Source organism: Moschus berezovskii, chromosome 1, assembly GCF_049115385.1.
Source record: "Moschus berezovskii isolate FMDL1 chromosome 1, NW_MosBer_1.0, whole genome shotgun sequence".
NCBI lineage: Eukaryota > Metazoa > Chordata > Mammalia > Artiodactyla > Moschidae > Moschus > Moschus berezovskii.
Window position 1 is genome coordinate 9936938 of NC_142460.1, and position 17143 is coordinate 9954080.

Here is a 17143-nt window from a genome sequence, read left to right on the forward strand (position 1 = left end):
ATATGCATCATATTCTATGTGCTATTAACACCAGATCTGTGATGTTGTCACAAATCAGGAACATTTAAAACACACACATATGCACACACACACATATACCCCACAACCAAACTTGCATCCTGAAAACTAAAATGCCATTTATTTCAAATTATTTTCTTAAGGACTTTTTCTAGTGGTAATATGACCCAAACTGTGCATTTGTCAACTCACAATACATTGTTTTCTATGCCATTATTCTCTGGAGTGGGAGAGGTGATGTTAACACATTTGGGTTTCATGTCTGCAGGGGGGTATTTGTTGATGGCACCTAGAGAGAGAGTGGACAGTTAGTCTAAATTTTACCCTTCCATATTCTGTCACCCAAAGTCAGTTCATCTTTTCCTGTAGTTGGGGGTGTTTCTAAGAGCAAATTAATTTTACAAGAGACTCAGCAAAGTTTGCACCTTCTGATTTTGCGATACCTCATTGGCAAAGTCAGCGAGATGCAGCAGTGATTCCGTCAAAAATTCTTATGCTCTCTGTGTTACAGGCTTGTGACATGATTCAAGGATAACTCTTAACCCCGTCTATCATCTGTTTCTCTCCTTCTGAAAGGAGGACTTTTCAGAAGATAGCATTAACTATTGAAATTATCTGCCTTATTTATCTTGAGGTTGGAAAAAGGCTTTTTTTTTTTTTTTTTTGGCAAATGACAAGCTTGCCACTAAAATCCTAAGTGCCAAGATTTCTGAGGGTTCTGTGAGCCGTGGGCTTTATGAACGCCAGAAAAATCTGTATCCCTGTGATTTCCCACTAAACTTGCAGGAGCTACATACAAATGTTCAGTGCGGTCTCTGCTGCACTCCTAATTCCTGGCACTGGCCAGGACTAGCTTGAGGCTTCAGCTGTTAGGTTTTCTACTATAACCACGTCTGGAATTACAGCACATGAACAGAGACTAGGAAGCCTCTCTCAAATGCCTACTATGCGGAGATGCCCTCAAACCCCTTGCCTGGCTGTGCCTGAGCCAGCTGTCTGAGACAGAGGCTCTACAAGAGATTCATGCCCATGGCTCTTCATAATTCAAGGCAGAACCAAAGTTGGCTTACAGTGACAATGTAAAACAGAAGTCCTTGGAGCAGGTGGAGGGTGGTGGAAGTGGAGCATTACTTATTAAAGTGACGTCACTGTAATACTTTCATTAAGGCTTTAGTAATCAAAGTATAGCTTAAGGGACAAGAGCACAACTTTGGGGTCAGAATGCATAGGATTGAGTCTAGAGTTTGCTATTAACTGTGAGCATTTGAGCAACTGATTTAACGTCTCTGAACCTCAGTTTTCTCACTTGTAAAATGGGGATATTACTATTCTCCTTTGAGGGCCATCCTGAGGATTAAATGATCCAATCCTTTAAAAGACTTGACACATAATAAGCCCTCACAGGTTAAGGTTAAAAGACACTTATTAGTTTCTTGACAGCGAAACAGCAGAGCTCCAGGTCACTAGGACCTGGGGTTTTCTCTGGGGTTTTCTCATTGCCTCCTACTCACACCTAAGACTCCACCACTCTTGACAAAAATGAGAATCATGTTACTGGTGGATTGTACACAGAGCTATCTATTGCAAAAGCAACAGAAAAGAAAACTTTAATGACTTACGTCTGATTGAATGAACAAATGGCTTGACAAATTTGATGATATAGTTCAAATCTGGCTTGTGGGTTCGGCCAAGCTGGACTAAGTGATGATCCAGTGGGTGGCTGGCTAATTCTTCTAATTCCTTGTGATTGTGTAGAGGACCAAAAGAAAACACAAATATGGAGTAGCCCTGACACTTGGCTCTCAGAGATACGTTTCTTAAGACTTCCCTGTCTAAAGGGTTGGTTTCACCAGCAGATATAACAAAGATAACTTTGTTTTTCCTCAGGTTGGGAGTTCCTGCAAAGACATTGTCAAGCGTCCACTGAAGGGCATGGCCTATAAAAACATCTCCATTGAGCTGCTGCAGGGAGCCTTGGAGATGACGTTTCATTTGGTGTATATTGTTGTAAGTGACCAAATCAAATTCTAGGTAGACGGGGCATTTTTCTGTGTTGGGCAGATAGCCTGGAGGAGAATAGGTCAGGACTGCTATTCTGTCTCCTAAGGTGGAGGTCAGTGGATCTGGGGCCAGATGAAAATAATCAAGCACTGAGGTTATAAAAGCTTTCACTTCCTTAAACTCATCACTTCCTATTCTTTTGGAAGCATCTATGAGAAAAGTCACATCCATGTAATATTCTTGATGAGAGGCATCTCTACTTTCATAAGTAAGACCTGGTTCTTCTTTTCTGCCAAGGTTTTCATGTCCTGCAACAGAATAACCCAAGTCACTGTTTTTAGTAGAAGGATAAACTTGAAATTCCTAGCCAAGGATGGCAATACTTAGTATGGGGTGTTACCACACATCATCCCCATACCCATGGCAGATGTTACTAGTCAACATCAGTACTGGTTCTCAGATACACTCTCTAAGTTCATCCCTACACAACGTGTGGAGAGCCATTATCATTCAACAGATACTGTCACATGTGAAGAAACTTACCCCATCTCTGATCTTTGTCAAAGGGTTGATTGATCCTCCTGCTATTTTCATATAAGCAAGGTAAGAAACATACACCTATTTTTACTACTTCAGTTGTAACTAAAACTACTTTTTAGTTGCAAAATTTGGAGTACATATTGCATGAGATTTCATTATACACAATGACTCCAAAGAGAAAAGTAAATATGTCAAAGTCACATTTACTGATGACATCCACATATACATGTTTAAAATATGTGCCATAGTATGACGCAATGAGAGCAAGTATAAATGCTGACTTCAGAATCCCAATCTCGTGTAAGACACGACATACTCTAAGACCTTGGTAGTCACAGTGTCAATCCACAAACAGTTTTCTGGCCCGTGACAAGATAAGAAGCTTGCACCATGATGTAAGTAAGTCAACTACATCACTAAGCACACAGGTTATTTCATTGATTTTATCATTATTGTAACAAGACTTTCTCAATGAAGGAAATAGTGCCTCAATTTACACTTTAATGCTAACTTCTTACCTTGTTGGAGGCCAGTACTTCAAGTAGCTCTGAGGGGTCATGAAATCATGTCCAAAATCATGGGGACAATGGCTGGTCAGTGAGGCCACAACAGGAAATGCCAGCTCAGAAATACAGGAAGGACATGATCAATGTTTTTGTTTTTTGTTTTATTCTATGAAAGAGATGTGTTTGTGAACCTAATTAAGCAAGAAGTAGATTCCTAACTGGTAAGAATGTATTACTGTCCAATTGTGCTTGGCCCATTATTAAGGCTTTGCATCTATTACTTAACTTGATCCTCACGACAACCTCACAAATTAATTGATTAACCTTTATGAATGCCACAGAAGTTTAATATTGAAATAAAAGGCAGAAAAACAATATCATGAGTGATATTATTAACAGGACAAATATTATCAGATGATTTTCAAATGCACAATGATTTCTACATTCCTGGCACCAACTCCATACTATCTTTTTTATCTATTATAGGATTATTTCTGATAAATAAAATTTGTATGTGTTTAAAGTGCACAATATTCATCAAAAACTCTACAAATAATAAATGATGGACAGGGTGTGAAGAAAAAGGAATCCTCCTAATTGTTGGTGAGAATATAAATTGGTACAGCCATTATGGAGAACAGTATGGAGGTTCCTTAAAAAACTAAAAATAGAGTTATCATTTGATTCAGTAAGCTTACTCTGGAACATATATCTGAAATAAATTGTTATTTGAAAGGATACATGCACCCTAATATTCATAGCAGGACTATTTACAAGAGCCAAGACTTGCAAGCAACCTAAGTGTCCATTGACAAATGGCTAAAGAAGACGTGGTATATATACACAATAGAATATTACTCAGCCATAATAAAGAATGAAATAATGCCCTTTGAAGCAACATGGATTATCTAAATGGATAATCTCATGAAGTAACCCGGACACAGAAAGACAAACATCCTATGATACTGCTTATACATGGAATCTAAACAACGATACATATGAATTTATTTACAAAACAGAAATAGACTCACAGATACAGAAAAGGAACATGGTTACCAAAGAGAAAATGTGGGGAGGATAAAGTAAGAGTTTGGGATTCATACATACACACTGCTCCTGCTGCTGCTGCTGCTAAGTCGCGTCAGTCGTGTCCGACTCTGTGCGACCCCATAGATGGCAGCCCACCAGGCTACCCCATCCCTGGGATTCTCCAGGCAAGAACACTGGAGTGGGTTGCCATTTCCTTCTCCATATATACACACTACTATGTACAATACAGATAAGCAACAAGGGACTATTGTATAACATATGGAACTATACTCAATAGTTTGTCATCGGGAAAAGAATTTTTTAAAGAATATATATATATATATATATATATATATGCACACACATGAAAATATGTATTATAACTGAATCACTTTGCTGTAAACCTGAAACCAACACAACATTGTGAATCAACTATATTTTAATAAAAACTTTTAAAATTGAATGGAAAAATTAATAATAAAGTATACAATGTTTTGATATAAGTATACACGTATAATGATTGCCACAATTAATCTAATATTGTTGGATTTGATTTCCTAAAGTTTTGTTTAGAATTTTTGCATCCATATTTACAGGGAATGTTGGTCTGCAGTTTCCTTTTCACGTAATGTCTTTGTGTGGTTTTGGCTTCAAAGAATGAGTTCAGAAGCTTTCCTTCCTCTTTAATATTCTGGAAGAGTTTGTGTGGAATTGGTACTATTTCTTCCTTAAATGTTTTGTTGAATTCATCAGTGAAGTCATCTTGGCCTAGAGTTTTCCTTATGGAAAGTTTTGAACTACAAATTCAATTTTCATTAATGGGTTTAGGAATAAATAGGTTACTTTTCCCTGAGTAAGCCTTGGTAATTCGTGCACTGCAAGTAATTTGTCTATTTCACTTAAAATGTCTAATTGATAGGCAAAACCTACAGCCCATGGGGTCACAAAAGAGTCGGACATGATTGAGTGGCTGAGCACACACAGGATCGTGCGTGCTAAGTCACTTCAGTTGTGTTCAACTCTTTGTGACCCTATGGACTGGAGCTGGCCAGGCTCCTCTATCCACGGGGTTCCCCAGGCAAGAATACTGGAGTGGGTAGCCATGCCCTCCTCCAGGGGATCTTCTTGACCTAGGGATGGAAGCCGTGTCTCCTGTCTGCATTGGCTGGCAGGTTCTTTACCAGTAACGCCATTTGGGAAGCCAAGTACACACACACATAAGCAAAAACTGCTGACAATGTTCCCTGACTATCCTTTTGATATCTGTAGAACATGTCTCTTCTCTCATTCCTGATGTTGGTAATTTGTATTTTCATTTTTGCCAGTGAGTTTGACTATAGGTTTACCCATTTAATTGCTCTTATAGGAAAAAAAAAACACTTTGATTTTATTTATTTTCTCTTTTCTATTTCATTGACTTCTGTTTGAATTTTATTACTCCTTATTTCTCCTTACCTTAGAGTTAACTTGTTCCTCTTTTTCTGGTTTTTCAAAATGAAAATTGAGCTCACTGATTTGAAATCTTTCTTCTTTACCAGTATAGGCATTTAATGCTATGCAAGATCTCCAAAGTACTGCTTTAGTGGAATCTCACAAATTCTGGTATATGGTGATTTCTATTTTCACTACTTTCAAAATACTTGCTAATTTCCCCTTTGATTTCTTCTTTGACCATGGGTTATTTAGAAGGGCTTTATTTGGTTTCCAAATACTTCGGAATTTTTTAAAGATTTTCCTGTTACTGATTTCAATTTAATTCTGCTTTAGTCAGAGAATATACTTGGAATGACTTGAATTCTTTAAAGTTTCGAGAATGTTTTTATGATACACAACGTGGTCTATCTTGGTAAATGTTTCATACGTACTTGAAAACAATGTGGATTTCTGTAATTTTTTACAATTAAGTTTTATTGGAATATAGTTGCTTCATAATGTTCTGTTAGTTTCTGCTGCACAGCAAAGTGAATCAGCATATGTATACATATATATCTCCTCTTTTTTGGATTTCCTTTCCATTTAGGTCACCACAGAGCAGTGAGTAAAGCAACTATATTTCAACAAAAATTAATTTTTAAAAATTTCCATAAAATTCTTATCCTTAAAAATGAAAAGGATTTGCATTTGCTATTATTGTGTGCAGTGTTCTGTTAATATAAATTAGGTCAAATTAATTGATCGGGTTCTTCAAGCCTATGATATTCCTGCTGCTTTTCTGTCTATGTTTTGGCCACTTATTCAGAGAGGGTATTGAAACCCACTGAGGATCTTCTCATTTTTTTAAATCATTTTTGTCTTTGAGTTTTACTTTGAATAATTTATATTGCTACATATTCAAGGTCACTAGTTTTCTCTTCTATCAAATCTAATTGCCTATTAATCCCATCCAGTGTATTGTTCACCCTGTACACCGTAGCATTCGTCTCTACAAATGTATTTAAATTTTTTTTTCCATTTTCTGTGTTTCTACTTAACTTTTTAACATATAGAATTTAGTTATGCTAACTTTTAATATATTTGCTAATTTTAAACATCTTTATTCTGATTTGGTTATGAGCGATTGTGCTTTTGATTATATGTTCTTTCTTCTTTTTATGCCAGACATTATGAAATCTGATTTTTTGGATATGGGATACTTTTACATTCCTATACATGTTCATATACTTTGCTTGGAGAAGCAGTTAAGCTACTTGGAAACAGTTTTATTCTTTTGGGCATTGGTATTATGATTTGTTAAGTACGTCCAGAGTGGTACTTAATTATTCCCCACTACTGAAATAAGACCTTTCTGAATTTTCTCCCTAGTGTCTTATAATTATGAACTTTTCCTATCTCTCTAATGGTAAAAGGCACTATCCTTGGCCCTGGGAGCAATGGAAATTATCCTCTAATCCTTTCTAGAAGGATGTTCCCCAGTTGGGTCATTTCCTCACATTTCTTGTGCTATCAGCACTCTGATGAATAATAGAGCTCTGCAGAGCTCTGTGTTTCTCTGCCCAGCTCATGCCTCTCTGGTATTCTGTCCTTTGAACGCTCATCCCTTGGTCTCCCCAGACTCTCAGCTTTGTCTCCTCATCTCAAGGAGTGGACTGGGCTCCACCTGAACTCCCTTTCCTGCACCATGGCCTGGAAACTCTTGGCAATAAACTGGAGCAATTGTAGGGACCATCTCATTTGCTTCTCATCTTGCAGGGATCACTGTCTTTTATTCCTGATGTCCAGTGTCCTGACAATTGTTGTTTGATTTCATATATGTATATGAAATGAACTAATAAATATATATATTTCTTTTGGTTATTTCAATTGGTAGGTAAATCCAGTTCCTGTTACTTCACCTTGGGCATTCTAACAGATGAGAACTGATCATGTTGTTTGAGATGTTCCTATAAAAAAAGTCACTGATGTCAGTTCAGTTCAGTTGCTCAGTTGTGTCTGACTCTTTGTGACCCCATGGACTGCAGCACACCAGGCTTCCCTGTCCATTACCAACTCCCAGAACTTGCTCAAATACATGTCAATTGAGTTGGTGATGCCATCCAACCATCTCATCCTCTGTCGTCCCCTTCTCCTCCCGCCTGCGATCCTTCCCAGCATCAGGGTCTTTTCAAATGAGTCAGTTCTTCACATCAGGTGGCCAAGTGTTGGAGTTTCAGCTTCAGCATCAGTCCTTCCAATGAATATTCAAGATTGACTTCCTTTAGGATGGACTGGTTAGATCTCCTTGCAATCCAAGGGACTCCCAAGAGTTTTCTCCAATACCATGGTTCAAAAGCATCAGTTCTTCAATGCTCAGCTTTCTTTATAGTCCAACTCTCACATCCATACATGACTACTGGAAAAACCTTAGCTTTGACTAGATGGACCTTTGTTGGCAAAATAACATCTCTGCTTTTTAACATGCTCTCTAGGTTGGTCATAGCTTTTCTTCCAAAGAGCAAGTGTCTTTTAATTTCATGGCTGCAGTCACCATCTGCAGTAAGTTTGGAACCCCCAAAAATAAAGTTTCTCACTGTTTCCATTGTTTCCCCACCTATTTGCTATGAAGTGATGGGACTGGATGCCACAATCTTAGTTTTTTGAATGTTGAATTTTAAGCTGACTTTTTCACTCTCCTCTTTCACTTTCATCAAAAGACCTCTCAGTTCCTCTTTGCTTTCTACCATAAGGGTGGCGTCATCTGCATATCTGGGGTTATTCATAGTTTGGTCTCAGATCAGACAATAGGGAGGGAACACAGACCCGCCCATCAACAGAAAATTGGATTAAAGTTTTACTAAGCATGGCCCTGCCCATCAGAACAAGACCCAGTTTCCCCCACAGTCAGTCTCTCCCATCAGGAAGCTTCCATACGCCTCTTATCCTTCTCCCTCAGAGGGCAGACAGAATGAGAACCACAATCACAGGAAACTAATCAAACTGATCACATGGACCACAGCCTTGTCTAACTCAATGAAACTATGAACCACGTCATGCAGGGCCACCCAAGATGGACGGGTCATGGTGGAGAGTTCTGACAAAACGTGGTCCACAGAAGGCAGTGGCAAACCATTTCAGTATTCTTGCCTTGAGAAACCCATGAACAGTGTGAAAAGGCAAAAGTTATGACACTGAAAGATGAACTTCCCAGGTCGGTAGGTGTCATTGATGTACCAGACTTTTATCAATACATTCATAGTCATAAAACAGGATTTTACATATTAGGAGTGTGTTTGACATGTATGGATCTCCAATCCACCACTGGGAACTTAGCTTCAAATTCTTCTTAGAATTTTTTATCAATATCAAACTCTTGATCAAATCGCTAAACATAAAACTGGAAGAGCAGACCAAAGCATAGATATCATATCTGTCTATGCAATAGATGCTTAAATCCTAAAATACCAACAAAACCTCTTCTAGAGCTCTTGGCAGTAGTATATCAGGATCTGTGAATATTAGTTAAATGGACATTTCTTTCCTTTTGAGTTTACAACCATGGAGTTGGCTAATCATTACCTGCTCTGTCACCAGAATCTCTGCTTTGACTTAAAAAAAAAAAAGGCCAATCGACATACTTAGTTAAAACATAAGAACAAATATTTCATGAATGTTCTGCTAGAAGATGAAGAGGTAGAAATGAAAGAGAAGAAATTACAGCTGACCTCACAGAGACACAAAACATCACGAGACACTACAATCAACAGTTCCGTGTCGTACACGCTGCTGTTTATTAAACAGGTAACTAATCAGGACCCACTGTATAGCACGGGGACCTCTACTCAACACTCTATAACGACCGACATGGGAAAAGTCTCTGAAAAAGAGTGGATATACGTATGTGTATGAAGTGTGCACGCTGCGTTGCTTCAGTTGTGTCCGACTCTTTGGACTCCCCAGGCTGTAGCCGGCCAGGATCCTCTGTCCATGGGATTCTCACAGCAAGAATGCTGCAGTGGGTTGCCATTGCCTTCTCCAGGGGATCTTCCTGACCCAGGAATCATGACCATGTCTCTCAGGTCTCCTGCTCTTTACCACTAGCGCCGTCTGGGAAGCCAGATATATGTATATGCATAACTAACTCACTTTGCTGTACAGCAGAAGGTGACACACATTGTAAATTAACTATACTCCAATGAATTTTTTTTAAAAAAAATCAGTTACATGTCCATAAATAGACAACCTAGAAGAAATGGATAAGTTTCTAGAACCGTGCAATTCTTCAATACTGAATCAGGAAGAAATACGCAATCTGAGTAGAGTGGTCACTAGCAGTAAAACTGAACTAATAATCAAAAAAATCCCAGCAAACAAAAGCTCAGGACTGATCAGCCTCATGGGGGACTACTACCAAACATACAAAGAAGTACTGATACCTATCCTTCTCAAACTATTCCAAAAAATTGAAGAGAAGGGTACACTCTCAAATTCATTCCCCAAGACCACCATCACCTTCACACCCAAACCAGACACAACAAAAAAGAAACTTATAGGCCAATGTCCCTGATGAATATAGATGCAAAACCCTCAATAAAATATTAGCAAACCTAATTCAATAATACACGAAAAGGATCATACACTGTGATCAAGTGGGATTTATTCTAGGGATGCAGGAAGGGCTCAATATCCACAAATCAATCAGTATGATATGCCACATTAACAAAAGGAACGATAAAAACCACATGATCACCTCAGCAGATGCAGAGAAAGCATTTGACAAAATTCAACGTACACTCATGATAAAAACTTCACAGCACAGGTTACTATCTCAAAATTTTGTAATAACCTATATGGGAAAACAATCCTAAAAAGAACACACACACATAACTGAATGATTTTGATGAACACCTGAAACTGACACAACGCTGTAAATCTCTGGACTTCAATTAGCAAAAATAAATTAAAAACAAAACAACAATGTGGGTATGGAGGAAACATATCTCAACATAATAAAATATGTGTTTTTCATAAGTTTGTCTCATTTGTGACAAACCCACAGTTAACATCGTATGGAAGGTTGAAAAGCCAAAAGACTTTATTTTAAATCCCCAGAAACAAGACAATGATGTCCTCTCTTGACACCTCTATTTAACATAGTATTGAAACTCCCGGTGAGAGAAATCTCAAGAATAAGAATAAGAAATAAAAGGAATCCAAATCGGAAGGGAAGAAGTAGAACGGTCACAATTTGCAGATGACATGATACTATATATAGAAAACTCTCCACCTAAACTATTAGGATAAATGAGTTCAGTAAAATTGTGTGATACAAGACAAATATACAGAAATCTGTTGTTTTCTATGCACACCGACTCGATGGACATGAGTTTGAGTGAACTCCAGGAGTTGGTGATGGACAGGGAGGCCTGGAGTGCTGAGATTCATGGGGTCACGGAGAGTCGGACACGACTGAGCGACTGAACTGAACTGAACTGAACTGAAAAATGAACTATCAGAAAGAGAAAACAAGAAAACAATCTGTTTAAAATCACATAAAAAAGAATAAAATGCCTAGAAATAAACTCAACCAAGAAAGTTAAAGATCTATATCCTGAAAACTATAAAACATTGATAAATGAAGGAAATTAAAGATGATACAAATAAATGGGAAAATATCTCATGTTCATGGATTAGAAGAATTAATATAGTTAAAACGTCCGTACTATCCAAAGCAATCTATGGATTTAATGAATCTCTATCTCTATCTATGTTTAATGAATCTCTAGCTACCTATGCCTAAAAATCATTTTTCACAGAACTAGAATAATCCTAAAATTCACATGAAACCACAAAAGACCCTGAATTGCCAAAGTGAAAAAGAAAGTGAAAGTGAAGTTGCTCAGTCGTGTCCGACTCTTTGCGACCCCGTGGATTGTAGCCTACCAGGCTCCTCCGTCCGTGGGATTCTCCAGGCAAGAGTACTGAGTGGGTTGCCATTTCATTCTTCAGGGATCTTCCCAACCCAGGGATCGAACCCGGGTCTCCCACATTGGAGGTAGAGGCTTTAACCTCTGAGCCATCAGGGAAGCCAAAGGAAGCTAGAAAAAGAACAAAGCTGGAGATACCACCCTCATAGACTTCAGACTATACTACAAAGTTACAGTAATCAAAATAGCAAGGTACTGGCATAAAAACAGTCATATAGATCAATGAAGCAGAACAGAGAGCCCAGAAATAAGCCCATACACTTGTGGTCAGTTAACCTATCCATGACAAAAGAGGCAAGAAAGCACAATAGAGAAAAGATAATCTCTTCAATGAGTGGTGCTGGGGAAACTGGACAGCTACGTACAAAAACAATGAAATTAGAACATTTTCTCACACCATATACAGAAATAAAGTCAAAATTGGTTAAAGACTCAACTGTAAGGCCAGAAACCACAGAACTCCTGTAAGAGAACATAGGCTAAATACTCTTTGACATAAGTTGTAGAAATAATTTTTGGATCTGGCTCCTAAGGCAAAGAAAGAAGAAAGCAAAAATAAAGAAATGGGACATAATTAAAATTAAGAGCTTTTGTGCAGCAAAGGGAACTGCTGACAAAGCAAGAAGACAGCCTACTGAATAGGAGAACGTATTTACAAATGATATGAATGATAAAGGGTTAATATTCACAACATATAAACAGCGCATACAACTCGATATTAAAAAACAACTCAGTGAAAAAATAAGCAGAAGACGAGGAGACCTTTGTATAAAGATGACGTACAGATGGCCAACGGGCAGTGAAAGATGCTCAACATTGCTAATCATCAGAGAAATATAGATCAAAACCACAGTGAGATATCACTTCACGCCTGTCAGATGGCCATCATCAAAAAGTCCACAAATAACAAACTCTTAGAGGAAAATATAGGCAGACCACTCTCTGACATAAATCACGGCATCATCTTTTTAAATCTATCTCCCAGAATAATGGAAATAAAAGCAAAAACAAACGAATGGAACCCACTAAAACTCAAAAGCTTTTGCACTTCAAAGGAAACAATAAACAAAATGAAAAGACAACCCACAGATTGGGAGAAAATATGCTCAAATGATGTGACTTAGTGATTAGTCTCCAAAGTTTACAAACAGCTTATGACACTTAATAGCATTAAAACAAACAAGCCACTCAAAAAATGGGCAGAAGACCTGAAGAGACATTTCTCTATAAAGGGCATACAGATTGCCAATAGGCATATGAAAAGATGTTCAAAACTGCCAGTCGTTTGAGAAATGCAAATCAAAACTACAATGAGACTTCACCTCATACTGGTCAGAATGGTTATCATAAAAAAAAATCCACAAACAGCAAATTCTAGAGATGGTGTGGAGAGAAGGAAACCTTCCTGCAGTTGTTGGTGGGAATGTAAATCGGTACAGCCACTATGGAGAACAGTGTGGAGGTTCCTTAAAAAACTAAAAATACAGCTACCATATGAACCTACAGTCCCACTCCTGGACATATATGCAGAGAAAAATATGGCCCCAAAAGATACATGCACCCCCGTGTTGATGGCCAAGACATGGAAACAACCTAAATGTCCACTGACAGAAGGCTGGATAAAGAAGATGTGGTACATATATACAATGGAATATTACCCAACCACTAAAAAGAGTGAAATAAGGCCATTTGCAGCAGCGTGGATGGACCTAGAGCGTGTTACCCTGAGTGAACCAAGTAAGACAGAGAAGCAGAAACATCATATGACATCCCTGATATGCGGAATCTAAAAAGAAATGATACAAATGAACTTACTTACAAGACAGAGACTCACAGACTTAGAAAATGAACTCATGGTTGCCGGGGGAAGGGATAGTTAAGGACTTCGGGAAGGTCATGTATACACTGCTATATTTAAAATGGATAACCAACAAAAAACTAATGTGTAGCACATGGAACTCTCTGCTCAATGTTATGTGCCAGCCTGGATGGGAGGGGGGTTTAGAGGAGAATGGATACATGTATATTATGACTGAGTCCCTTCACTGTTCACCTAAAACTATCACAACATCGTTAACCGGCTATATCCCAATACAGAATGCTTTTGGTGTTAAAAATAAATAAAGTAAAAATGCCTTAAAAAAAAGTCCACCAATAACAAATGCTGGTAAAGACGTGAAGAAAAGAGAACTCTCCTACAGGGCTGGTGAGAGTACAGATTGGTGCAGTCAGTATGGAAGAGTATGGAGGTTCCACCAACACAACCAGAAACAGAACTGCCGTGTGATCCAGAAATCCCACTCCTGAGGATGTGTCTGAGGAGAGTAGAGACACTAATTCAAAAAGATACATGCACCCTGATGTTCACAGCAGCAATATTTACAATAGCTAATCTATGGAAGCAACTTAAGTATCCATCAACTGATGAATGTATTTTATATATATATATATATATAATACACGAGAAATATTTCATGCGAAGCGAAACGCTGGGCTGGAGGAAGCACAAGCTGGAATCAAGATTGCCGGGAGAAACATCAATAACCTCAGATATGCAGATGACACAACCCTTAAGGCAGAAAGCAAAGAAGAACTAAAGACACTTTTGATGAAAGTGAAAAGGAGAGTGAAAAAGTTGGCTTGAGGCTCAACATTCAGAAAAACAAGATCATGGCATCTGGTCCCATCACTTCACAGCAGATAGCTGGGGATATGTAGAGATATATTTCACTGCTAAAATCTCTAAAAATAGGTTATCTACCTACTTAAAGGATTAGAATGAGAATAAAATAAGCTAAGTGCTAAACTCTAAAATTTAGCCAAACACTAAATAATCACTTACACTTATTCTACTTTGAGTCTAAAGTATCTTACTTGGAAAGATTGGGCCTTAAAAAAATTTTTTTTTCAATAATAGCAAAGTCCGGTAGAAGAGTGGCTAAAGAATACCTACCACTCAGAGCAAAGCTGTGTATTTTCTGGTAATGTCACCAAGCCAAACACTTATCTCCAACTCTGCGGATAAATTCCTCGGGATGGAAGAGGAGGAAGGGCTGACTCATGTGTTATGGCCTGAGAGGAATGAGGGACCCAGCTGGATTTCCAGGGAAGCGCCCCCGGAGATTAGCCTAACTTTGCATGCACAGGGCTGAGTGTGGTCCAGCACCTTTCAGGAGCAGTGGAGATGGAAAGGGAATTTAGGGAGAAAGGGGCATCTACAGGGCTGGACCATCTGGACGGGGGCTGAGATACTCTGGAGCTATGATGCCTTTCATGGTTGTGGGAAATCTCAAGATGTGCACAAGTGATCTTGTGATCTGCCTTGGATTTGTCCAGTGGCCAGGATCAGTCATGTGTTCTCCAACAGACAAGCCACATAGACAATGTGGCTATTTTATATGTACTTTTCTGTCCACGTGGACCGCAAAACACATTTTTCAACTTAACCTTTTTTTTTTTTGTACGGCTTCCCATGAGACTGGCAATGCTCTCATGTTCAATTCTTCCATTTTCTGAGTGTTGAATGAGCTTCAGAGCTTGTGCTCAGCTCCATGCCTATCTCCTCTCAAATGAGTATTAAATAATACTCCACATAGCACTGTAAGGGTGAAATTATCATCATGCCCATTTTGCAGATGAGCAAGCTGAGGCTTGAAGGGAGCAAATGACTTGGCCAAGAAATGATAGTCTATCAGTGGTAGAGGCAGGATTTGCACCCAGCTTTCTTTTAACTTCTTCAGAAGACCTGGTTATCAGATTTGAGTATGCAGCAGACACATTAAGGAACACATTAACCACCCAGCCAAAGGCCCCAGGACCTGGTTTAAAGAACCAGGGTCTTGGACAATGCTATTCTTTCTGACCGGAACTACTAACGAAAAGTTTTCTTTCAAAACTAGGCAACTAAATAAAATTTTCAAGATTTTCTTCCCTAGGCCTTATGGAGTAATGGTTATGAGGGGCATCTTTAGAGTTTGAGGTTCATTTAAACCTTTTTTTTTTTTTTTAGCTCTGTGACCCTGAGTCTCTGCCATGCCTCTGTTCCATTCTCTAAAAATACATAACCTACAATGTGGGAGACCCGGGTTAGGACGATCCCGTGGAGAAGGAAATGGCAACCCACTCCAGTATTCTTGCCTGGAAAATCCCATGGACAGAGAAGCCTGGTAGGCTACAGACCATAGGGTTGCCAAGAGTTGGACATGACTAAGTGACTTCACTTTTTTCACTTTCATAATAATAAACTATAACCTTATGTTTTTTGAGAAAATTAAATAAAATTTTCACAGTGCCAATCATATCCTAAGTACTCTATTAATATAATTTTAGAGGAAAAAAAAATAGAAGTCTCAGACATTTGAAAATCCTACCTATGATACTATATACTACAAGCCAGAATTTCCCAAATATGAAAAGCCAGTTGGTACAAGTGGAACGCAACGGACGTGCAATCAAGCTCATCCTATTGTGTTTACACATACTTAACTGGGGAGGAGTTGTGATGATTTACACACCTCTCCATGTAATACTGCCATCTCAGGCCTTTCTGGTGAGGTCACGAGTGAAGCTACAGGATGGAGCACCTGTGTGTGTCTCTGACTGTGTGTCATTAATTTTATGCCAAAGGGAAATAGAGACATATTTCAAAATCCCTTGTTCTGTTGAATGAATTCCTCTCTCCCCCGTTTGCCTACACAAGTAGGAGTCATGTTCCTAAAATAAAGTTCATCTTTTTCCCAGAAGACAGAGTAAATACCCTCTTATCTGTGGCTTTTCTAGGCGGCACTTTGTCCACAGGACTCACTCCTGCGATCCACGTCACATTACGAAACACCAATCCACAGAAAGGCGCGAGCACACCGAGAAGTGGCGCAAGCCTTGGGAGTCATTCATACCCAGACCTCCTGGATCTGCCACTAGATATTTTCTAATTATCACTGAAATACAGTTGATTTACAACGTTGTGTTATTTTCAGGTGTACAGCAAAAGGATTCAGTTATACACAACCATCATGGATTATTACAAGGCACTGAATGTAGTTCCCTGTGCCATACAGTAGATCCTTGATATTTATCTATCTATATATAAATTGATATTATATATGTGTGTATATTTTAATTCCAAACTCCTTATTCATCCCTCCCCCTTTGGGAACCATAAGTTTGTTGTCTGTGTCTGTGAGTCTGTTTCATGAATAAGTTCATCAGTGTCATATTTTAGATTCCATATGTAAGTGATATATTTGTCTTTGGCTTATTTCACTAAGTATTATCATCTCTTGTACATCCTTCTTGCTGTGAATGGCATTATTTCATTCTCTTTTTATGGCTAATATTATATTAATGTGTCTATATATAATGTGTATGTATATATTATATATATAATGTCTGTATATATATAATGTGTGTAAACATATATAATGTGTGTATACATATATAACGTGTGTGTATATATAATGTGCATATACATATGTAATGTGTGTGTATATATGTATGTGTATTATATGTATAATGCTTATATATAGATAATGTGCGTGTGTGTATATATAATGTGCATATGCGTATGTAATGTGTGTATATATGTAATGTACGTGTATTGTATATAATGTTTCTATATAGGTAATGTGTGTGTACATATATAATGTGTGT

General features: G+C 38.2%; 1 protein-coding gene across 1 annotated transcript in view; it reads right to left on the reverse strand.

Annotated features, from left to right (window-relative positions):
• Nucleotides 1-17143, reverse strand: part of COL6A5 (collagen type VI alpha 5 chain) — a 161995-nt gene that overhangs the window by 19825 nt on the left and 125027 nt on the right. The window contains exons 38-39 of the mRNA XM_055416595.2: nt 1638-2327; nt 211-307 (exon numbers count right to left, since the gene is read on the reverse strand). Coding sequence (XP_055272570.2) covers nt 211-307; nt 1638-2327 — 787 coding nt within the window. The remainder of the gene's footprint in view (nt 1-210; nt 308-1637; nt 2328-17143) is intronic.